Source organism: Chamaea fasciata, unplaced genomic scaffold (assembly GCF_029207755.1).
Source record: "Chamaea fasciata isolate MVZ Bird 193981 ecotype frontalis unplaced genomic scaffold, bChaFas1.0.hap1 SCAF_8, whole genome shotgun sequence".
In the NCBI taxonomy this organism is placed as follows: domain Eukaryota; kingdom Metazoa; phylum Chordata; class Aves; order Passeriformes; family Sylviidae; genus Chamaea; species Chamaea fasciata.
The window spans coordinates 22,568,064-22,593,115 of record NW_027094093.1 but is presented as its reverse complement, the minus strand read 5'-3'; the positions used below and the strand labels follow the sequence as shown (position 1 = coordinate 22,593,115).

The window sequence follows — 25,052 nt, the reverse complement described above, 5'->3', positions numbered from 1 at the left end:
GAAGTGCAGTTACATATTTTATGACATTCTGAGTACACGTTCTGAAATCCCATGAGGCCTTGTTTAAATACAAATTAATCCTAAACTACACCTAATTAGCACTGCCATAGTTGATTTTGCTTTTTCTGCTATAAGGAAGAATACAATATCTCAGACTTTTGCTTTTTTCAAATGTTAAAATATACGATGGAGGTGAAGAAGTGATTTCGGAGCTGAATGACTTCCTGGCAGGAGAGAATCTGACAGGATGGCATTTTACTAATTAAGAAGAGTGCTGGACTAACCAGATGGGAAAAATACATACTGAAACTTTTTTTCTTTCCTTAGTTCTTTTTTTTTTTCTCCCCACAATACAATGTAGAAATAATCAAGGACAATGGAGGGCATGCAAAGAAGAACTGGTAAGTAAGGAAATTTGTTAGCATAAAATAAACCTGCTTAAATCAGATACTAACCAAGTAATCCTGCTTTAATAAGATCAAAAAATAAGTAGAAGCTACTGATGTGAGCAAGATATTTCTATGCTTCAGACCCATCTCTAACATAAATGCACAGTGTGATTTCTGGCAAATCAGTCAGGACTACATCTACACAGACATTTTGGCTCCTAAATCTAGTACTTAGATATCATCATGATCCTTGAAAAAGAAATAAATAAAGGAGTTTGAGAGATTTTCATCTCCTTTAGAGAAGGAGGAGATAACACAAATCACCCCAATTTAGGGACAAAGTAAGAAATACACTTTAAAAAATCCCAACATGCAAAATAACAATAAGAAGGTTTTTCTAGATAAATTTAGCTCAATAAAGTTTCCAATGAGTGCAAAAAAAATGTAAAAAAATGGCAAAATTGGAAAAGTCAAAATGGGATAAATAGCAATGCAGAAAAGAGATGTATTCCTGTAATATGTTCACAGGAAGACAAAGACAAAGGAAAGGGAGATCTGCTACCCAGTGGAGAAAAAATATTATTAGAGATGATGTCAAAAAAGTTGATACCTTATTTACTTTTTTTACTAGAAGGGTCAGCCTCAATCAGCTGGCTAAAATAATTTGTCTCAGAGACAAGGAGAGAGAATACAGGACAGGACAATAACCTGGATAAAATACTTTCAAACCAGCTGAACTCAAACAAATTCCTTTCAGGATACTTAGAGAACAGAATCACGACATTTTGGAGTCATTAGCAACAATCTTTGAGAATTTGTGGAGAACAGATGAGCTTCTAAAAGAATGAAAAAGGACAGATGTCATGTTTATCTTTAAGAGCAGAGAACAGAAGAAATCAGGAAATTACATACTGTTCTGTCTTTCTTCCTGAGAAAAATACTGGAGCAAATAATTGAACAAGTTTGCTTAACAGCTTAAGTGCTTTTGTCCCATTTAAAGGATATAAAACAGTCAGCATGTGTTTGTTGAAAACTATGGTGGAAAGTCAGCTGGATCATGTTGTCCAGTTTGTTCATTGTACCTTGTGGAAAATGTGGTTCAACTGAAGAATAATTAGAGATTTAGAAAAAAAATCTGTAAGAAAGAACAGAAGGTCCCTTGGGAGGCTGTGAAATCTTTATCACCAATATAGATCTTCAAAACAGGCAAACATATGTTAGAAATGGTTTAGGTAAAGCTGATGCTGCCTTTGGCAAGGATGGTATCTTCAGAGGGCTGTTCTAGGCACCAGTAAAGTAGAAAATCAGTCAGTGAAACTGATTGTCAAAAGAAGAAAAGTGGGAATGACCTACTGCCTCCTGTGCCAAAAAACATGTAAATATGGTTAAAAGGAGATTGGAACCCAAAGATTGTTGTAGCCAAGAAATAAATACAGTCTCTTTGATCTATCCCAATTAGTCCATGCAAAATCTAATTCTCATCTCCAGGAGATGTGACTAGAAAGGATCCAGAACTACAGAGTATTACCCAGAGATAGAGCTATACTTAAACACTGCTTTTCAGCAAGCTCCGCATTCTGTGTAACAAAGTTATGTACCAGAGGCTGCAGCAGCCTCTGTGAAGCCACTGGTACCATAACCCTAAATTCCTTTTCTGATTCTTGTCTTTAGCTACTCTACCATCTGTCAACAAAGTAGGAAGGGATAGGTTGGAAGATTAAAGTGTGTGAGGGGTGGGACTGGTAGAACAACACTTTATCTGTCCATTGCCTCTGAAGAATTTGGAGAAAAAACTTGAGAACCCTTCTTTAAGTTCCAGGCCATGGCATAGGGCACATTTTTTAAAAGAGAGGTTTAGAGAGAACTGCCAGTTTGGCTGTAGTCAGATGATAGGCAGAAAGGCAAGGCCAAGCACCAGGGAAGGAGGTCCTCTGCTACTTCATTTTCTTACTCCCAACTAACCTGACATGTATGATTTTTATCTTTCCTGGTTTTATCCCTCATATTAAGAGTTGCCTCTCTTTAATGTTCTTTTTGCCTGATAAACTTTTGCAATCTAAAATACAGTTGCTACTGCTGCAGGAACTGATTTTTCAGTTCTGTGTAGAATTCTCCCATTTGATTTAATACACAATAAACTGATAGCAGTGCAATTTAAGAGCACTGGCAGGTATGCGATGACACTATGGCAATGGTCAAAACCTGTTCAAATAAGAGTATTTTCAAATTATACAGAGACAGAAAATAATACGAGCAAAATGTCATTTTGAACATGTCATCCACGTTGGTGCACACACATCCTTGTCGTGTATCTAAAGAAGTAAATTGGTAATTAATAAATTCAAATTAATGTATAATAGTTTTTATAAGACTGTTTTGAATTATCCTGTTCTAATTCAGATCTCTGCCACAAGCCAAAATTCTCTTACATCTCTTGCTTCCAGAAAGCCAACAATAAGTGGATACAATGCTAGAAGAGCAGGTGTGTTTTCACTCAGAAGAAGCAACTACAGATAAGAAAATGTCTTAGCAGCTGATGTATCAGAAGACTGAAGCTGTGCCAGACGAAGTGAATGTGTGCATGTGTGTGTGTGCACACGCGTTTTGCCACTAATTATGCAAAAAGGCCTAAACCCATTGATCATGTGTTTCGCTCCCTACTTCCCCAGGAATAAATCTTGAAGTGTGACAGCTCTTCCAGAAAGTCAGTGTTATAATCAGTGATGTAATTTCTGTATTAGAACTGACAACACACAATGAATAATACCTTTTTTTCTTTATGTTTTGTACATATATTCCTGTTTACTGCAGGGTAAAAACAACTATCATTTGCAAGAAGCTGGTCTGAGCTTTTATTATCATTAGGTCCTCTTAGCTTCACAGATGATGAGACTTTATTCAACCCAGCATAGTGTGAACACACAATGAGCTACACAGCACATGGCTTCAAGCTTTCTTTGCTTAAAGTTGGGGAAAATTTACCACAAAATTCAGCAGGCACAGCTGCTGATTTCTCTTAAGTGCATACAGATATCAAGAAATTTTAGTTAAAACTTGAACAGCCTGGCTGCTCAATGACTGCTCAATTTTCTTTATTTTTATTTTTATTTTCATTTTTGTCTGGTTTTGGTTTTCATTTTTGTTGTTGTTGTTGTTTACTCAGTTATAGAACTTCACTGCAATGGTACATTTTAAGACTTACAGAAACACTCATCTGAGCATCTTATTTTGTCTCTCCACTCTAATTAGTCAAGCTTAGACCCACCAAACTCTCATAGGAAGATTGTGAGTAAGAATCAAGAAAAGTGCATTGTTGAAGTCACAAAGCCACCTTTTCATTTATAAAATGATTTAAAAATTAAAACTAGGAGTTAGAACAACTATATCACAAAACAAAAATGACAGAAATGAATAATTCCAAAAATTTCCTTTCACTGTGCAGGTAAACAGAACTATTTATATTCAAATTCTACTATAACATACAATCAAATAATGTTGAAAGAATATATATCAACTCCATGCATTAGGGAAATTATGGATATAGTTTCAGTTGCTCTATCATCTTGCAAAAATACCTAAGGAGGACTAGTGGTTTTGTTAAAAGGTTACACAGGAGAAGAAGGTCGCCTTGCTGTGTATTTACACAGACATACTGCTGTTAAGCCTTGTGAGCAGTTAGAATGATATTAAGCAGCCGGTCTGTTGGTCATCATAATTTAACTAGAAACACAGTCAAATTATACACAGCGTCATTGAGAAACCAGATAAAGCTGATTATCCTTAATAAACTTGCCCAAAGGTTCTATGTTTCAAATGGATATTCGAAAAATATTACAAAATAATTCTGAATGGATTTTTCAACATCTTTGGAGCTTCTGCTATCGTAATGTTCCCTATACTTCCAAAGAATCCAGTCTTTTACAGGAGGTTGTTTAATGTAGAGAAATTCCTACACATTTGTATCAGCATGAAGTCATTAACGTAAGAACATATGCCACATTGGTTCAGACCCATCTTCTCTTCAGCAGTGGCTAGAAATCAATGCCCTGGGAAGAATGAGAACAGGGCAAGCATATGTAATACTTCCTCAGAGTCTTCTCCCAGCTGCCAGCTATTTTCAGGTCAGAGAATTTCCTGAGATTGATGCTGTCTGTCTCTTTAGTTTCCCTCAGTGAATTTCTCAAGTATTCACTTGTCCAATCTCTCCCTGAACACCAAAATTTTCACATCCTGAACAGTTCTGACAAGAAATTCCATAGGTGTACTAACACAAGTCCATTAACATAATGACTTTGCATCAACAAAAGTGACCTCCTCCTTTTCCCCAAACTTTGTAATTCTATGACACTACATTAACCAAACCAAAACAAAACAAAACTGTGGAATCTGTGATCTTGCTGCATGACACAGCTCTCCTTTTTGTAGAAGAGGAAAAGAGGTCATAAGATTCCAGAAATTAAATATTTCATTTCAAATACATCTTCCTTGACTTCTTCCACTCTCACTCCACACTGAAAAACTAAATAGATGCTTGGGATCAAAAAACATTCAATAAATAGTACAAAGGCTCTGTTTATCAATCATGTTTACTTAAATTTGATACTGTATATAACGTAGTTCTATACAAATCAGCTATCAAGATTTAATGAATTTTAACATGGAATGAAGGGAAAAGGCCTATGTAATGTAGTTGATATCAAAATATCTCACTTTTTCACATTGACAGATCTAAGGAATTAATGATTATATGTCAAATTTCCTGAATACTCCCTTCTGAGGCAAAAAGGCACTCGTGATAGAACATGAATTTTTCAAGGTGTTTTCCCTAAATTGTTCTACAGAACTCAGTTTCAGTGGTTTGAGGGGAAGTGGGGAGAGATGCAATTACGATAAAACAGAGCTCAAGAGTCTGTCTAATAAAGTTTCTTTGGAGCTTAACTAAGAACTAAGGCTGTTCTTCTCAAAGAAGTATTACACTCTACGTCATTTACTCCCTCTATATGTAACACAGGCTATATTCTCTATAGAGGAATAGCATTTGTTTTCCAAAGCTGTTGCTACTTTCTTTTGGTGCTATTATCATCACGGGCTTCTTCTTCACAACATATTAGAAAGCATGTATTATATTTGGTACAACAGTTGCTCTTTATGTGAACTGCTCCCATGCATTCAGGGTTACCTGCTCATGCACTGCTCCCTTCTCATGCAGGGTAACCTTTCTCCAGGGTAAGGAGCCTCCAGAAATCACCGACATCACTTTCGACAATAAAAGAATGTTACACTGGGTCCAAAACCAATTTACAGGCTATTTCTGCTAGTGTCTCTGTTTCAAAGCATGACTGTCTGCATGCAGTTGCATTTAAGGAAGTTCTTCAGTTGGGTATTTCTCAGTGGAAGTTCCCAGCTAATATTAGTCATAAGAAGCACAAAACCACATTTCATAATCCTGTTGATACTCCTCCAGGCAACATAAAGATTTCCTATGCTGTTACCAAAGAGATGAGAAGAGAAAATCCAACCTTTTTGTTCCTACACTTTGTAAAGACAAGGAGTAAATTAGACTTATCAGCTTCAGCATTCAGATACATCAAAAAAGTGTAAGACATTACTATTATGTTGCTTATTGTGCTCCAAATGTGTATATCTGCATTTTGATTAAATATCCTTTAGTTTCTGGAACTCAGAAACTGACTTTGTCTGTTACAGCCTATAGGCAAATTACATACTAAGGTTTACACAGGCTCACCATCTACGATTCTTAATGCTGGGAAAAAATAATCAGCCTCACCTTCCTACACACTAAGGAACGACAACATTTGTTCTAAATTAATCCACAGATCTCATTTTCTGACCAGGAAAGACATTTCAAGATCAAAACGGGCTTTTTATTTTGTTAAAGCTGCAACAGATTAAAAGAACGGCGAAACACTGCAGAGCAGCAGAGACTCTTTCAGCACACAGCACACTCCTTTGGGACCACAGACCCTAAGTTCTGGAAGAGGTTTAACATCTGACGTGAGCCACCTAGCGTCTGAACGAATGGCTACATTAACAACTTGCAAGAAACATTTTAACCTCTTTCTAGCAGAAGCCGATTTGTGTTTATAAGCTTAGAGATTCATAAAAAAGGAATCAGCTGAAACCTTTGATGAACTACAGCCTTTTGCCAGCTGCTCCAGCAGCAGCCTCTCCTGAAAGAAGTGAGTTCCTCCCCAGACCTCAGCGCAGTGTAACCAATGAGCAGTGTTCACACATCAGCACAGACTAAGGAAAATTCCTGTTAAAATACCATTTCAGAAGTAAAGTGAAACAGCAAACTGAATATAGATGATGTAAATATTTAAATAGGCTGTTTGACCCACTGAGCACAAACTTGAATTTTTCACTATGAAAAACGTATCAACTTGCTAATTCCCAATCACCAAGAAAAAAACAAACAAACAAAATCTAACAAAACCTCCCAACAACAAAAAACTCCACTCGAAGATTCCAAACATAAGTAGTCAAAGTAAGACTTTCTCTGACTCTGAACACAAAGTGAAATAAAATAGTAAAAACAAGAAGCCCTGCACCACCACTCCCAAACCATAAGTGGTTTGCAAGTGTTTTTAAGATCAGTAGATTCCTAAAATCATAAATCATTTTTAAATACACTGATATGTGTTTCTTCTTTCCAGCTATCTTGTGAGAACTACATGCAGGAAAGCAATCCTGCCTTGACAATGACATAAAAGTGTGAAATATTGATGTGGGGCAGAAATACAGAAAGTTGTTCCTGGAATAGCTGTAGGGAAGGGAATACAGAAACAGAAAGAAGCAGAAAAACAAAGAAAGCAAAATGAGGAAGAAAGGAGAAAAAGTAATTTAGTAATTGACTGTAAAGCAGAAAACGCTCAAAAAATCAGAGATCAAGTTAGCTATGAAATAGAGATTTTGCACTATTTTCATTTCTTCTGTTTAATTTATTCAAAGGTTGGAGGCTTCTAAGATTTTCAAGATAGGTTACTGTAAAGCTTGTAAAATACACCTTATTGTTTTGGGGGAGGAAATGTAAAGAAAGAAGGCACTAAATAATAAAGATAGAGGAAAAACCATGTCTTAGTGTGAAAGAATATTACTGACAAAGCACTAAGAGACTAATGCATGTCAACTGAATAGTCAAGTTTGTAGATGGTTGTCAGTTTTGAGTTGCTGAGTTTGAGACCTTCACAGCAAATTTACATTAAGGACATTCCTAGAATCTAATAATTCCCCCCCCCCCCCCCTAAAATGACTGACATGCAATGGTAGTGTTTCAGATGTGGTATACATGTTATAGCTCTATTTGAATTTAGGTAGCCATAATCTTAGTTTGAGGCATGCTTATCATCAGACAACACCCACTTGTACTCTTCTGTACATTATCCCTTTTTAAATATAGCATCAGTTAAATTATATTGCATCTATTGATCTTAATTTAAGAAATGCAGGTTATATTTCAGCTGATAAATCCATTACAATCTTAAGTGCTTAACTACTTGCCAAAACTGACTAAAAATGTAACATGTAGAATTAAAAGAGAAACAGTAGACCTTTTTGCCCATACCCTATTTTATTAAGACCTCATTAAACGAAACCTTAACATGGACATCTCAAACGCTGTCTCTGAAAAAGGAAATTGAATCCGCCTTTCTTGGAAACGTGCTAAAAGAGCAAACTCTCTCTGAATCTTAGTAGCTCATTCGGACCTCACCTGAAGTTCTTAAAAATGGCCAGACAGGAAGTACATTTATAGGCTCCTTAAGCTGTCTGCCTGTGAGTTTCTTTAGCCTTAGTACAGGCCAAAACAGACCAAAAGACTTGCTAAAGTCTTCGCAGGAAAGATAAATTATAATAGAAAGAATCTTCAAAAGAGCACGAAGAGCAACATCTGGCTACTTTTTCTGCCGCTATGTTTGAGCTCAGTCCTCAGGCTTCCAAGGGCAGACGCCCAGGGTAGGTGGCTTGTGGTAGCTGGGATGCAGGTTCTGAACTGTGAGTGGGCAAAGCAAAAAGCTCTGCCCTAGAAGAAACACCACAGCTCGGCTGCATGAATATGTTCACTGGGGTTCCGAGACAGCCGAGATTAATTCAAAATCCATAGTGCTTCTCCGCCGCTGGCTCTTTGTGATGGTACCCTGGGCAGGTTCGTAACAAGGTTCTCCCATCAGCTCCCATCCTCCTACACACCTTCAGGAAAAAAAGTTGTATTTACAAATGTGACCTAGGGAGAGAAGGGCTTGTAGCAGTAGCAAAATTAAAACTGTGTTTCCGTTATTCTTACCTAGATTATTCGTTGCCTGCATGCAATAAAAGCAGGCGGGGAAATGTCTCTGTAGTAACCTACAACAGACCATTCAGAGAGAACCTACCCTGTGCGTGAAAAGCATATTACAAATGTAACCATTGTTATATCACTCTAAGTCATGGAAAGACAGAAATAGGAAGGGGCTGTGGATATCGGGAGCAGCACAGAGGCTGCTTGAGGGGTGTTCTGCAGCCAGACAGAAGAAGCACTGTCCGACAGCCGGAGGCGAGCGGACAGGCTCCCATCCTTGAGCGAACCCGACGGCTCTGGCGGCCGCTGCCCTGCCCTGCCCTGCCCTGCCCCGACCTGGGAGCGGCGCGGGCAGCGCCCCGTCACAGGGCGGGGAGAGGCAGGGCAGGAAGTCGGTTCTGGTTCCTGGGTTAAGGCGCCCAGGCAGGAGCGAGCGCCCTGTGCCGGGAGCGGCCGCGGGCTCCGTGAGGCGCTCGTAAGTCGGAGTCGCTTTGGAAACCACACGCTCCTCGCGCTCCCGGGAGCGGCGGGGCTCGGCCCAGGGCCGGAGCGCGGACCGGGGGATCCCGAGCCGGGGGCTCCCGGGCCGCCCTTCCGCCCCCCGCTCCCGGGGGTGCCGCTTCCCCCTCGGCGCCGCTCGGCCCGGCTCGGGAACGGGGCCGGGGACGCGTGGTTTGCGTGCGGAGGCGCTCCGGGAGCGGGGAGTCGGGGGACGGGATGAGCGGGCTCGCTGCCGGGAGGCGATGGCCCGGGCGGGCGAGCGCAGGAGCAGGAAGAGGCGGCTGCCCCCGCGGGCAGCGGCAGCGTGGCGGGGGGAGCGAACCCCAGCGCTCCGGGAATCACCAGCCGAGCCCTGAGCGCGCCGGGGCTGCCCAGTTCTAACGCTGCTGTGCCGTGAGGGGCTCCTGCTGTGTTAACGACGCATCCGCCGTCGGGCAAAGCCGGAATTGTATCTACTCAGAAAAAAATAAGGGAAGAAACAAAACACAAAAAAGTTCAATGAGCTCTCTCAGTCTCTCACAAATGATTACCTCAACAGGCTTCCAGTTCCCAAGATGATGGCAGTGTAACTTACAAAATAGAGCAATCGAAAAATCTGTTTTGAAAGCAGAAATATGTAGAGAAGTACTTGCGGTTGGATGGCACCTGTGTTCTCATCTCTCATGAAACTATGAGAGGTAGGAAAGTGTATTATGAATTAATGTGCATATACACGTGATTAGCTAAAACTTTTCTTTCAGAATTTAAGGTAGTTTTTGAGGCAATATGAAAACTAGTATGAAAACTAGGGAGCTGTGGAGCTGGGATTGCAGCAGAAATATGTTGCTAATCTTTGTGTTGGATATTTTTTGGCACTTGACTAAGAAAATGCATATTACTATTTCTTTTTTCTCCCGCCACTTATATCAACAAAATGCTTCTGATTTGAAGCAAGTTTTTTAAGATAATCGGGAGGTTTCATTTGGTGTGTTTATTTAGAACTTTGTCTTACAACATTAGCTGTACCCAGTGGTTATCCAGTGTACAAGTCTTCACTCAAATACAAAATTCCAGTTGTCATTGCCACGGTTCCAGCAGCATGGCACTCACAGGTATTCACACTTGCAGGACAACCTCTGTAATTAATCTCTTCCTCTAATTCTCTCCCTGTTAGAATAAATGCAGCATTACAAAATGCTGCATCTCTGCTGACTACATATTGCTGTTAATGATTGCAAAAGTCTTTAGGATCTAATGAATATCCAGAATGTAAATTGCTAAAGATCAGGATTGTCAGCTTTGAGCTGAATTATGTTCCAGCTGCCATTTGGATGCAGCATAACGAATCCTAACTGATTAAAATAGCAGGGATATTTGGGTTGGGGTTTTTTGGTTTGTTGGTTTTTTGGGGGGTTTTTTTAGGCCTGTTGGAAGGGAGTTTTTTCCTCCTCATTGGATGCAGGGAGAAGGGTAAATGACAAGGAACAGTTGGCAAATTCCCTGATAAATATTGATGCCTATGGAGGAGAAGCAGGAAAATGAGCCAGTTTTTCTAACTGCAAGGAGTTCTGGATATGAGACAGATAACATAAGAAGCAGTTATTTATTCCAGCAGCAGGCAACCCGGGGTGTGACTACAGAGTAGTTTAATCCAATCTAAATCTAGACTGCAGCAGTCCTGCCCACGGCTAGTCGCATGTTCCCACTGCCTCCTTGTGCTGGTAGTAGTGCTCCAGCAGCCTTGCAGTGAGCTAGCTCCAGTTTTAATTTCGAGGTTGGTTTTTTTAGGGGGTTTGTTGTTGCTTTTTTGAGGAAGTAGGGAGCTACTTTGGCATACTCAACTGTGTAGCATGGAAGTACTGATAGCGGTACCAGTAAGCAGCAAAAATGCATGGCCAGAGATAGGGGAAGGCTGGCCTATCCTTCTCAGTGGCAGTGCAGACTTGTGACACTGTTACATAACTGTGACTTAATGTTACAACTCAAAGCCAGTGCTGCTGTTGAACACAGGAGTTCTGTCTGCCTTTTGTGGATTTCTGTCCCTGTGTAGGCTTCCTCGTGTTATCGTGCCATTTGAAGTGATCTGTGGATCTGACCTGCATTAAAACTAATGCAGCAAAAATACATTTAGTTTTAAACTGGATTGGTTTGCTGATACAGTTTACAGCAAGGTTGCCCATGCTTGAAGAAAGGCAAGGGTAAGATTGAAGAAGAATGTCTAGGGTATGGGGCGAAGATAGGACAAACTGTTCTAGTTACAGTGCCATCTTAAAGTATCACTAGTAATGACTTTCACTGATCTTTTCTTACTGCATGGAGTCTGAAGTTTAGGGAGCTACCAGTGAGTAATTTTTCCATACCAAGTAGAAAATCAGGCACTGTGCTACAGTTCTGCCTGTTGGATCAATTACTTTTGATATCATCAGTCCAGATGACAGCAGCACTCTTTTGTTAATGTTCCCAGTCACATGACTAAAAGGCTGGATATTGGATAATAGTTTTAAATACTGCTGTTCAAATGGAGATTTGAGTCTGCATGAATGAAATTAAAACCTTCATTTTCTGTGAACTGTGAGTCACATGGAGCTGTGCCTTATTCTCTCCATTAGAAACTGAACATAATTTCTTAAATCCCATTGCACTCATTTCTTGTAGTTATCTCTTATATGTAAAGGACATGCCATTTACTAGGTAGGTTGTTAACAGTGGAGGATTTCAGAGGAGTACAAAATCAATACTGATGCAAACTTCGCAAGCTTTTAAAAATTGTGAGAACACACTTTCACAGTCACTTTCAGCTATAACAATGCCCTCTGCAGTTTAACACCTGTCCCTGAAGGCAGATATAATATCTGATTTTATTCATTGAACTACATAGAACAGTTCTTCATTTGAAAAGGAAAGAAAGTCTAGCCATATATACCCCAGATATGAGCATGAATATTCCATTTAGTGAAGGGATACCGTTGAGGGGAGGAAAGAGGTGGACGAGGTAGCAGGTGTTACTAACAATGTTTTGAGACAGTATGCACAGTTAGAGATTGTAAACTACTGAACTGATGTTTAGGAAAACAAAACAAGCCAAAACAAACAAAGCCTTTCATGTGAAACAATATAGGCCTTTTATGCAAAACTTGTAAACTTGGATTCCAGTAACATTTGTTGCATCGAAGGTTCCCTAAAAATTCCAAGTTGTAAAAGAATTTGCTTTGCTGCTATTAAAGTACAGCCATGCCAGAGGTGAGATACAATTTCTTTTTCTGTAGGAACAAATCAATAAAATAAAATTTGCAGGACAAAAAAGTGTGATGTCCATCCAGTACTCTGTTGAACCTTCTAGAAAAGTCAGATGACATTTCTGTATTCAAGCCCTACAATAGGGAAGATATTCAAAAGCAAGGAAACATGAACAAAATCTTCAAGCTGCAATCTTCAGAATTTAGAGCAGTGTCCAAGGCAAGTTGCCCTCATACTCTTCTTGCTGGGCTTATCCTCATGTGACTTTCTTTAGTAATATATGTGGTTTATGCATAATCCTAAGAGATAGTGAGAGATGATAGTAGCAGCCTACACTGCATTAAATACCAGGAGAGATGAAATTGCTAATTTATTTTTTTTCTTAGCGCTGCTATCTTTTTTATCAGGAGCCGTGGGGTTGGGGTTGAGACTTCACTAACTCATTCCCTACTGTACTTGTATTATGCTAAATTTTGATCTTAAAATGAGTATCATATATTATTATAGAAGCAAATGACCTGTGTTTGCAAAATTCTTGAAATTGGAGTCTCTCATTTAATAGTGGTCTAGTCTTATGTGTCAAAGTTCATGAGCTGTAGTTTTGGGAGTTGTTACTGAAATTGTACGTAAAGTGTAAAAAGTTCATAATATTGTGTGAAAAGGTCCAAGTCTTGATAATTTGTACTGGTTGGTATCATTGATTCTTAGATAAAAGATGTTTTAACTCTACCTTAGGGTAGCTTGTGTTGACATTTTCAAATTTAACACAGAATAGGATAGGTTTGTGTGACCTAATTGAGTTTTTATCTTTTTATTTCTTAATGCTGATGGGAAAGATGTGTGCTAATGTCTTTACAAACAATTCCATGGGTGAGGGTATGGGTGTTAAGATCTTTGGAATGGATCTTAATGTCTTTACCAACTTCAAGCAGCAAGTTTGTTGCAGAGCCCAGACAGTTTGACTCCTGAAGCAGACAAATGGGTCCTTACAAGCCTGAATTTCTGAACTTTGGGGTAAAACAGTTGGTTCAAGGGGGGATATGTGGTAGGCGTTTCGGGAAGGCTGAGCCTTCCTAGTACCTCAGCCAACGGGGAAAGGAAGACGGCAACGTGCAGTGGGAGTTCGGGATAAAAAGCAGCTGCACCCTCCGAAACCTCGAGTGAGAAAACCCCACAGGTGTGTGCCTCAGTGGACTCTCTTCATCCCTTTATTCAAATAAAGTTGCAGGACTCCTCTATCTCTGAACACTGGCTTTTTATAGCGTGGTTTTTCTGCACAATGCCAAAAGCTGAGTTTAGCTTTGGTTATTAATGCTGTCTTTATGTCACAATTACGCAAACGTTAAACTTTCGGAGATCACATAAAATCAGGTAACTGGTAATCTGCTCCCATTTTAAGTCTCAGTCTCAAACACTGTAACTACAGATACATTTACACATTCTATACATCCAGAATTTGATTCACAGTTAAGCTGCTTTTGTTTGTCTTTTGTTTAAACCTATTCCTGGACATGAAATTAACTGTTGAGATGAACACTGTTATAGTTCAAGCTATGCTGTTAATGGTCAAACATACTGCACGTATCAGTTGAATACAACATTGGTACAAGTCATGCTATAAATGAATTTAGTTATATACTGCTGTTTCTCAGTGTTCTCTCTTTTTCCTTGTGATTACTTTTCAGGTCTGTTAACTTTACCGTCTTTCCAGTGATGAAACAACGTTGGGAATTATGGACAAAAACATTGGAGAGCAGCTTAACAGAGCTTACGAAGCCTATCGACAAGCATGCATGGATAGGGACCATGCTGTGAAAGAACTACAGCAAAAAGTAGGTGTTGGAATCTGAATTCTATCTTTGAAGCCATCATTCCCATGGAGGATGGTAGTACATGTAGATACCAGTTTCACTTTAGCTATGCACACTTCAGTGCATCTGTTAAAGTTGGAAATTGCCATTTTGAAACCATGCCAGTACACTGCAAAGTACGTATTAGGCTTTGAATTTAGTAGGTGGGGTTTTGACCTTGGATTTTTTTTTTTTAATTAGTTTTAAAGGTTGGAAAAGTGTTGTCTGTATTGGAGGATTAATGAAGTCTTCTAATGTAAATACAGCAAAATATACAAAAAAATGCATTTTAACAAAGTACTTTTTGGAATTTAATTTGCATTCTTAAAAATAAACTTTTTATATTATTAATATAAATAGCTTCAACAATTTTTGTGACAAATGTACCTGAAAGTTTCTAGAATAAGTATTCCCCGTTTAAAAATAATAACTTGTATATTTATTCTTTAATGAAGTAACAGAAAGTTTCTGGAGGCATTCTGACCAGTAAGAAGCACCATTCAAGTTTTAGTTAGTCTGTTGCAGAAAACATTAGTTCAGTCGAAACTCCTCTAGAACTTCTCAAGTACGGACAGCATATTTCAATGCTATCACGTTTGGGCTTTGTCATAGTTATTTTATCATGCATATTCTGCCCAGCAGTGTATCCACTGTTACAGGGAGGCTTGAATGTTTTCGTTCCTACAGGACTTTCAGATACTCAGTAGAGCTGGTAGGCTGGGACTTTGTTCAGGGGCCGATGAACCATGTTCTGTGTCAAGTTATGAAGCAGTAGTAGAATTGGAGGCAGGGAAGGAACCAATAGAGAATACTCTGATATCTGGGCCCAATCTTGCCATCTCCTTGTGTGGCAAAATAAACTAGCCAAGGCATCACAGAACACATTCCAAGTCAATCATGTGTGCAATCATCCGCTGTGCAGTCTGTCTCTATTTATAGTCTTGCAGCAGTCCTGGTGTAAATCTGTAGAGATTTCTATACATAACAAATGTAAGTAGTGTGATTTTTGTGCTGAAAGTGCAACTAATTAACAAAAGGTAAGACATTTTAGAACATTTAGGGATCTTTTAAATTCCGTCTCTTAGGGTGAACTATTAACTATCTGAAGGAAAGGCAGTTAAGTTAATACTCCTGAATCATCTGAAAGTACATGAAAGAATCTTCTGACCAAGAAACAAGGCATCGAGTACAAGATCAGATGGTCCTTCTAAGGTCTATGCAAAACAGCCAGAGAAGTGTGAGATCATCAGTGCTAAGTGACCTAAATGCTTGCAAGATTGCTCTCTGCAGTTTCACTGGTTCAGAAATTAAAAATTTAAAGCCTTTGATAAAAGATTACTACCAGTTTAAATCTTTGTCCTAATCAAACTTTCAGTAGTTGAATTTTATGATTTCAAAAGAAATTTTTGAATTTTATGATTTCAAAAGAATTTTTTTCAAGAGGAGTTGATACTAAAATTACTTGGGGTTTTTTTGGGGGGGTTTTTTTTTTTTTTTTTTTGTTTGTTTGTTTGTTTGTTGTTGTTTTTTTTACCAAACTCCTGTTTTTTGAATGACCTTTGTACAGTGCTTTACTCTAGTAACTTCCTCTGTTCATTGTGTGGCCTCCACACACTGTTGGATTGTCCACCATGCTGTTGTTAACAGTTTACTACTTAAGTTACCGGTAGGCCACTTGTTTTGCCAGTCTCTAGAGCTGGGAGCCATGTCAAGCACACAGAAGCCAGAGTCATCTCGGCCAGATGGTGTTTGATACAGATGGATGGTTGGTTGTCATGCAGATCTTCTAGTTGGTAACTTGTTGCTGCCATCTGACTCAAGGAATAATTTGTGCACACTGGCTGTCAAAAGCATCTTCTCTTCTGTCTGTTTTAGCTGTCATGTCTGTGCTCTGTACAGAAGTGTTGACAAGACATTGCTGTTGTACATTTTCAATTTGGTTCTCAGTGATTTTTCTGCTTCATGAGGTCTCTTATAGCTGCTGGAGTGTACTGCTCTTTGATCACTTTTTTTTTTTTTTTTTTAAATTAAAAAAAAAAAATCCTCTCTTAGTACAACTACTACCAACTACTACCTGGCCCTTTTAAAATCAATTTTGCTTGTAGATTTTTTCCTTGCTTGCTTTACAGACAAACGCAGCGGACAGTAGGAGGGTATAGAATTTTATTGTGGCTGAGATTTGAGAATTAGATATAGCACTATGGGTAAACTATGAATAGACGTGAAAACAATGCTAAGTCTTGTCCCAGATGGTGACAGGTGGTGACCTGTTCAGTAATAGACATATTCCTAATTCAGGAAAATTCAGTGCATTCCTGAAAGTTTTCTTGTTGGGATTTCACAAGTTTTCTTGCTTGTTTTTAGCACTGCTGTAACTGCAGCTTTAGGCATGTGCTAATGAAATAATAGTTTTGAATGTTAGCATCTTCCTGCCACCTGGCCATTCATTCAATTAATGGACTATCTACCAAAATTTATAGTTTGATGAAATACAAGCAGTGTTATTAGAGGAGTCTGTATGGCCTATTAATAGCATGAGTTGGAGTATTGGAGACAAAGGATGGGGCTTTTTGCTTACCTTCCTCCCCAGCCCCATTATGTAGGTTAGAAAAACTAGTCCACTACATTCAAAGAAACGTACAAAACTGTTCATAGGCAGTCAAAATGGTTTATAGAGTATCTGTTGTATGGAATAAACAATGTTGTTGCTTCCCATTTAAAATCTATCTTTTTAAAAGCCTGTTTTTATATAATTTGTAGAAAACATGGGGAGAAAATTACATTTTTCTATAGGTAAACTAACTGACAAGCATTCTGAAGAATATTAAAACTTTAATTTAAGCCTGATGTATTCTACATCTGTAAATGAAGAATCCTAATTTAAAAGTTACAACTGTCACAGCTGAAAGAATTATTAAAACTCAGGGATTATTTCCTATAATACCTTTTCTAATCAGTACAGTCCCTGAAAGATGGACTTGCCAAAGGTTTTTACACAGAGGACCACAACTACAGTTATCTTTAAAAATCAGAGCTGTTTTTTATATGCCAAAGAGGAGACCCCTAGTCAAAACAGAGTAAGATTAATGCTAATTAAATTATATTTGCAGACTGAAAACTACATGCAGCAAATACGTGAACAGCAGGAAAAGATAGAGCTTCAAAACAGCATTATTGCAAAACTGAAATCACAGTTGGCTGCTCTGAATGCTAATAGAGGTATGTACTCCAGTTTGCACATTATTGCTTTTTATGCTGTGTTGCACTGATGAATAGTTCTGACTTTGTTACTTCAGTTTTTACAATATACATATTTCAAATGAGTATCATACTTTCCTGTGAATGTGAGAGTTAACACAAATGTGCCGTTTCGAGATCTATTTATAAAATTTAACACTTCTGGGGTCTCTCTTTATCCTCTTCAAGAAATGGTGAGATTTTCTATAGAGGTAGAATCTGCTTACACTGAAGCCAATAAAAGTTATGAAAATATGGGTTCAAATCATTCACTACATTTTTTTAAAAATTGTTACATAATTATTTTTACCCTTACCTGTTAATAAGTTTATCTCAGGTTGTTCTAGATGCAAGTGCTATGATTATGTCTTTTATGTTAGATGAGTCTTGTGGTGCAAATCTTATTGCATAACCCAAACTTTATAAGCAGGTAATTCTCTTTCAAATCAAATAGTCATTGATGGATAATTTTTCACTGTTTGACTGTATTACACAAATAAGAGAAAAGAGTCAAAGTAACCATGTGTTAATCTGCCATGCTCATTAAATATTTATTCACACTAGCCTAACACTCCTGGTTTTCATAAATACTAGCAAAGTGGCTGACTTTTATTTTTAAGAGTACATGTGCATTTCTTTATTGCTGATTTAGTCTTGCATTGTCTCTAAGCACAGAATTTAGCATCTCTTGCTTGTTAAATTTGAAGGCTCAAAGAACATAAAGAAGTTAATATAAGTCTAGCTTCTTTTAATTTTGCGTGTACTTAGAAGCTGACTGTGAAAAATGCAGCGATAGTCAGTTGCTTTTTTTTTCATTTCAGGCAATGCACATCCTTACATTCTGATGCGTGAAGACATTGAAACATCCAACTTACCTTTCAGCCAGCTCTCTGAAAAACTGAACATAGCAAAGCAGAGAGAAAAACTCCTAAAGGTATGTCACCTGCAGTAAGTTCACTTTTGTGCTGTGATTATACTATGAGAACCTAAAAGATAAGTGAGATTTTTACTGGTGCCTTTGACCTGCACATGAAGTGCATGTGCCACATGAGTGTTGTGCTGCTGCAGCCCGTTTAGGTGAACTCAGCGTTATCTTTAGTTGTTCTCAGTGAAATCTCTGGTCATCAAGCTCTCTAGAACAGTTTTGATCATAAAGCAGGAACTTGGTTGCTTATTTATTTCTTAACTTGCCAAAATTCAAAGAAGGGCTTTTTCTTTCTTATAAGAGCATTGCAAACGGTCTCTGTATTTTTGCAAGAAATGGGGAATCTGCACTCAAAAAATTGTGGAGTGGGGAGTGAATGATCCATTGCTCTGGAGATGCTGATTTGTTCGGGTTTTTTAGATAGCCAGTGTTAAGATGATGTCTCTTCTGCATCTTCTCACTGAATTAACATTAAGATTTTCACTACATCCAATTAAGTGTTATAGGAGTAAGAGTAAAGTAATAGCCCAAAATAGCTGGGAACTGCCTCGAATGGATTTTACACATTGAGGAAAGACAGTGTCAGAGATGGACATTTTCTTATTGTAAATCATCTCACTGTAGTTTGTGAGAACTGTCTTGTAACATAAAGTCTCTTATTTTTGAATGTGAATCTCCATAGCTCCACAGCAGAGACTTTGCAAGGGTTGTAAAAAGACCTTTGTGAGAAATTAGGCATTAGAATTAAAAATAATCAATTTCAGGATTTATTTCCTAAGCTACAAACAAATTAATTATGCTAAATTCACAGAAACACATTTTTTATTAGAAATGTAATTCCATTAGATCCTGAAAGTAATTTCATTGGATTACTGGTGCTTGCTTGGTTATCCTGAAGGAATCTTATATGAGACTAAGCCTTTGCAAACATTTTAAACATACTGTCAGCAAATATTTATATACACTCCTTTTCTATTTAAAATAAAGTCTTTATATAATTTTTCTACACCAGAATCTGTAGTTATGTCATTTCTTTTCTAATCTTTGCACTTATTTGGATTAAAACACAGCTGAAGAGTTAATTTTTTGATGGAACATCTTTGCATAATTTTGCAGTTTGCTGTCTTGAGCTGGATAAAAATGATATCTTATGGTTGCACATGAAAATCTGACCAACTATACTATTTCATGCTCTTCTTTCTGAATGCTTACTAAAGAACAATAACTTTAAGCAACCTAGTCATATAAGGAGTTAGGAATGAAAGGAAGCTGTGTTATCTGCTTTTCCTATGGGGAAACACTAAAATAATGTGATCTCTACAGGAGATTATAGGCAATGCATGAGAAGCTGGAATCATTATTTCTGGAACTATTTTCCTAATGGAACGTAGGTAATTTTCTTTATCTGCATATTTATTTTGTGTAGCCCGTTACTGCAGTTACCTCTCAGCAACAGGTATATCATCTGGATTTTCGTTCTTCTATTCCATGAACAGAAATATTTCTGAAATACCTCCATGCGGAATGAACTATGTAAGTCTGTCTGCATGGTTGTGCATTTAAACCCAGGCACATTGCTATTCAAATAAGGTCTTTTTAGAGGGGATGTGTAGAGATTTAAACCCCTGCAAGGTTGTGTTGACCTTGCCTATTCTATGTTCCTGTTGCTGGGGAAAAGCATGGAGCTTGAGGAAAGTATGTTTGACTGGACAAAGGCTGCCTTCTGCAGAAGCACATGGATATATCTGTACCATCCTTCCAATGCATGGAGGACCGTAATGTTTGGTATTGTGTTTAGTAAACTTGCACTGATCTGGCAAAAGTGATACAAAAATGTCCAGATAGCACAGCAGAGGCACACACACTTGTACTAGCTCTGGTTGTGTCTTGGCCATGCAATTCATGGCTACGACTGAAGGTACACAGCAGTGTCTCTACACAAGTTATCATTTTATTGAATTAAAAAACCCCACAGTAAGCCAGTGGAATTCATGCTTCAAGGGAAAATTGGGCAACTACATGGAAGAGACATCTGTTGAGAGTTAATGAATAGATAGAAACTATTAATAAGATCTGGGAATTTATTAATGGATATACCATGAGTGTCTCCTGTTTTCCTGTGCTTTTTTTTTTTTTTTCCCAGATGTCATATTTTGACATCTCTTAAACTCAAAATCCACCATCCTGTGGTATATAGTTTTCTAGTACATTACTCAATAAAGTATTGGCTTTTTCAGGTATTGACATTTGGAAGTTTGAATATTCTATTTGAAAGAATATTTTTTCTAACCATATTCTGTATTTTTTCTAATCATATTCTATCCACATTCTGCTCTAAACCAAATAAATTATTCCATCAGCCATTGTCCTCTACAGTGTCTTTGAAATTCAGAGTCTCTCCCTTGGCAGAAGATGCTTGGATTTATTGATACCTTTTGAAACTGTCATTTGCTAAGTCCAGTGGGATTTTTCAGTGGGCTGTATTCTGTCCTACAGTAAAATTAATAGAAATCCTGAATTGATTATAATAGATGCATGATTGGAGCTGAAATTTCAGAGGTTTAAAATGAGGGAAAAGCTATCTTTTCTTTGTTTTCTAGTAGGTGGCCATACATATGTATTTTATATGCTGTTGCCAAGGTCTGTTGCCTGTGTCACAAAACGCTTTAGGATTTTTTTTTTGTTCACATTTGTCTTCACTGAAAGAGGTGAGTGTGCCAGATTGGCTTGGTGGTCACTACCAAACTATATACAAGATTACCAGAATTTTTCAGCCCTCTGCCTGAGAAGACCAAAGGGGCCTATATTGCTGCCTAGTTTTGAGACCCTGGCTAAACTTTGTTAAGTAGGAAGAATTGGTATCCCACTACTGTCTCAGAGCCAAAGCTGTGCAGCAAAGCAAAAACCTTGGAGATGAGATGAGATGATGTCAAGCTTCCACTTTTTAGTACAGTCATACATCAGAATCCTTGTGAACTCAGTAAGACATGAAGCTAAAGTCAACTCCTGTTACAAGAAAACATGTTAATGATCCCATTTTGCTGGTTCAAGAATCTCAGTATTAAACACTCTGGAATTTGTTTGTCAAGAATGTCTTGTGCCATGAAAAGGAGGAGGAAACTGTGTCAGGAATGGATGATGCAAATGTTACACAAAACTCTTCATTCTGCAATAAATGTTTAGCTCTTCTTTTTTGTGCAGGACATAAGCAGAGGAATGGCAGACATATAGTAGCCATCTTTATGTTCTAAATTATGGGGCTAAAATAGATTACATAACTAAGAGCAGCTACTGCAGCAGTCTTGTGAGTTCCATGTTCCAGTCCATACCAGCTTCACTAGTGTCACTTTGTTTCCTATCTTTAACGCAAAGAAAGCTGTACTTGATTTTTTTGCTGGCTGATAATGCTGTGCATTTAGCTGTTCTTTGTTGCTGGTATGATGTGTGCGGTAGGATTAGGCCCTAATATAAGATATAAGAAATTCTGGTATTGATGGCCTTTTCTCCTATTGCTTTATCTGTTTAATCTATCTCTACCCAATAATAGAGAAGAGTTTGTGGGGAAGCTGTTAAAAGTCACAGTTAATATTCCTTGAAACCACTTATAGTTCATCTTGTTGAATTGTGTTCTTCCTTGAAACTACCTGACCGTTTGTTTCAGGAAGCCACTGAACCCAGCCATTATAGCACATTTTAGGGAAAAATAATGGGACCTGCCTTTGCTGCAGTGCAGTCTGGGGGCTGACTGGCTGTGGAGCAGCTCTGCTGGAAAAAAGCTGGGATCTTGTTAGATCTTGAGCATGAACCAGCAGTGTGTCCTGACAGAAAAGAAGGGCAACAGCTCCCTGTGTTGTATTAACAGGAGCACAGCTAGCACACCCAGGGAAGTGAATATCTCCTTCTATTCAGTGTTCACTGGACTGCATCTAGAATAGTACGTCAGGCTTGGGGACCTCCAGTACAGGAAAAACATTGAGAAACTACAGTGAGTTCAGCAGAAGCCCCACTGAGGTAACCAGGGGCTGGTGTACATATCCCATGAGAAGATGCAGAAACTGCTCTTGTCCAGAGAAGAGGTGGCTTTGGGGAAAGCTAAGAGCATTCCAGTACCTACATTAAGGTTATCGGGGAGATGGAGCCAGGCTCTTAATGGTGGTGCATGGCAGGAGGATGAGACAATGGGCAGATGAAACAGGAAAGGTTCAGACTGAACATAGGGGAAAACTTTTCACCATGAGGACAGCCAGGCATGGGAAAAGGTTGCCCAGAGAGGTTGTGCAGTCTCCATGCTTGGGAAATTCCAGACCAAGCTGAGTAACCTGATCAGACATTGTAACTGACCCTGATTTGATTAGAAGCTAAAGAAACCTGGAAGTTCCTTCCAATTTCAGTTATCCTCTGATCCTATAAAGCCTTTGCAAAAGGAAAGATACCGATCTGTTCATAATACATGTGTAACCACTTTGCTGGTACCTAATACCAGCATGCTTAAAAGATCCATTGTGTTGCCAAGTACTTAACTGAGCAGGTATGAATTGTGTGACATATTTATAAAGTTTATAAAGCTTATGAAGTATATCAAGCATTAGCTTTGTAATCTTCAGCCAGTTTATAAGGATTACCACATCATTGCAAACCACCAGGCACAGTATTGGAAACTCTTAAGATCATCAAACAATGAAGGGTTGTATTATTGAAAGATCCTAAAAGGTATAATTGTTTCTTCAGTGTTTTTCCTGGTATCCTGATGGTGCACATGAATGACTATTTCCATCAATATGTACTGATAAGTCTTCTCTGTAACATGTTGCATGGCTTTTCTCGTGTGGCTTTTCCCTGCTTGTTTAAATCTTGTCCTCATTTCCTGCAGATGTAGGAGAAATGGAGGAGAATACTGGCCATTACTGCTGTGCCTCCAGTTATCTGAAGGCCTTTGAAAGCTCACATGGGAATTTAAGCTGTAATAGTCTCAAAGAGATAAATTATGCTGTATCACAGGCTCAGCGAGTTATTTTACAATCCTTAAGATACAATAGTTCCTCAAGGGCAAGTGTTATCTTTGATGAAAACTTTTTCCTATGTGTTTGGATTTCCAACAAATAATGATGAAGGAAAACACAGGAGAAGCTATATCCCCTTACCTTATTTAAATGGGAAATTGAATTTGACCTGTCAGAAATGCAAAGCATAGAAGAGTTAGGATTAAGGAGTTTTGCTGGGATTGAAACATGCCATTTTTAGACAATGTTTTGAAGTCACTGAGCAGAATCAGAATAAGGCTTAATCTGGATCCTTAAAATACCACCCAAGTCTGGAGTTACATTGAAGCTCTTACTGTAGATTTGCTATTCAAAGTTGAAATTGAGACTGTAAACCAGTACCTTCAAAGCTATTTTTTACAGGTTTTCTTTTTTATCCAACTAGTATAACTTTCTGAGGCTGAACAGTTGTGTCAGCTGCATGTACACACATGCATGCTTAGCCAGCTGGTGTCTTGGTAAACCAGCTCTGGACCTATCCCTGCATGGCTGTTTTTGTCTTGTAGGATTGCCCCTACCTACCTAATCCCCAAATGCACAACCTCACCCTATGTAGTTCCATTTGAAAATAAAACAAAAGGTCTTGGAAAAGCACTTAGCTGCTTCTTTCCTCTTTGTCTTACCCTACCTGTCTACAGACTACTTAAATGCATTTCACTTATATTCTTCTTTAAGAGTTAACCCTTTGGGCTTACTTCTCTTGCAGGGACAATCGTAGGGGTTGGGGACACTTTTTGTGACACTGAATACAGTTCCCTAGATTCCATAAACTAACAACTATGTTTCATAGCAGCAGTTTTTAACTGTTTCTTGAAAATTTTTGCAACTACTATCTTTGAGCATATTTTAAAAATTGTCTGTTATTTTCTTCTTTATTCCACAAAAATCCCACATAGTTAGAAGTTCCATGAATTACTAGATGGATCATCAAAGTGAGAGCAGCCAGGGCTTTTTTGTTCCACAAATCTTTATAGGACTGAAATATTTGCAATACAATCCTGGTTATACATAGAGATTGGAGGATGAGAGGCTGGAGAGCAGCCCTGCAGAAAGAGACTTGCAGTTTGGGTAGATGGCAAGTTGATAGGAGCTAACAGTGTGTCTAGGCAGCCAAAAGGGCCAGTTGTGTCCTGGGGGCATCAGGCACAGCATTGCCAGCTGGGCAAGGGGTGGGATTGTCCCGCTCTGCTCTGCAGTGGTGTAGCCCCCCCTCGAGCACTGTGTGCAGTTTTGGGTGCCACAAAAAGGACATCACACTTTTACAGCATGTCCGGCACGACCAAGGTGGTGAAAGGTTTTGAGGGCAAGAATTAGGAGGAGAAGCTGAGGTCACTTGTTTGTTGAGCCTGGAAAAGGGAAGGCTCAGGGTGACCTCGTCGCAGTTGACAAGTCCCTCAAGGGTGGCCATGGATGGGGAGGAGCTGCTCTCCTTTCTGGTGAGCAGTGACAGGAGACGAGGCAGTGGAGTGAAGGCACATAAGGGGAAGTTCAGGTTGGACATTAGGAAAGGGTCCTTCACCGGGACAGTTGTGGGTCACTGGAACGGGCTCTCCAGGGAAGCCATCATGGCACCGAGCCTCTCGGAATTTGAAGAGTGTC

At 38.7% G+C, this 25,052-nt stretch overlaps 1 protein-coding gene across 2 annotated transcripts in view; it reads left to right on the top strand.

Annotated features, from left to right (window-relative positions):
* The first annotated feature begins 9,076 nt into the window (after positions 1–9,076).
* The window catches only part of TANK (TRAF family member associated NFKB activator), a 28,386-nt gene continuing 12,410 nt past the window's right edge, over positions 9,077–25,052 (top strand). Inside the window, exons 1-5 of one of the 2 annotated variants that reach the window (XM_066190068.1) lie at positions 9,077–9,160; positions 9,725–9,863; positions 14,088–14,234; positions 17,363–17,471; positions 18,311–18,423. In XM_066190068.1, coding sequence (XP_066046165.1) covers positions 14,136–14,234; positions 17,363–17,471; positions 18,311–18,423 — 321 coding nt within the window. In that variant the 5' untranslated portion in view covers positions 9,077–9,160; positions 9,725–9,863; positions 14,088–14,135. The remainder of the gene's footprint in view (positions 9,161–9,724; positions 9,864–14,087; positions 14,235–17,362; positions 17,472–18,310; positions 18,424–25,052) is intronic. The other variant, XM_066190069.1, reaches the window with a different exon arrangement.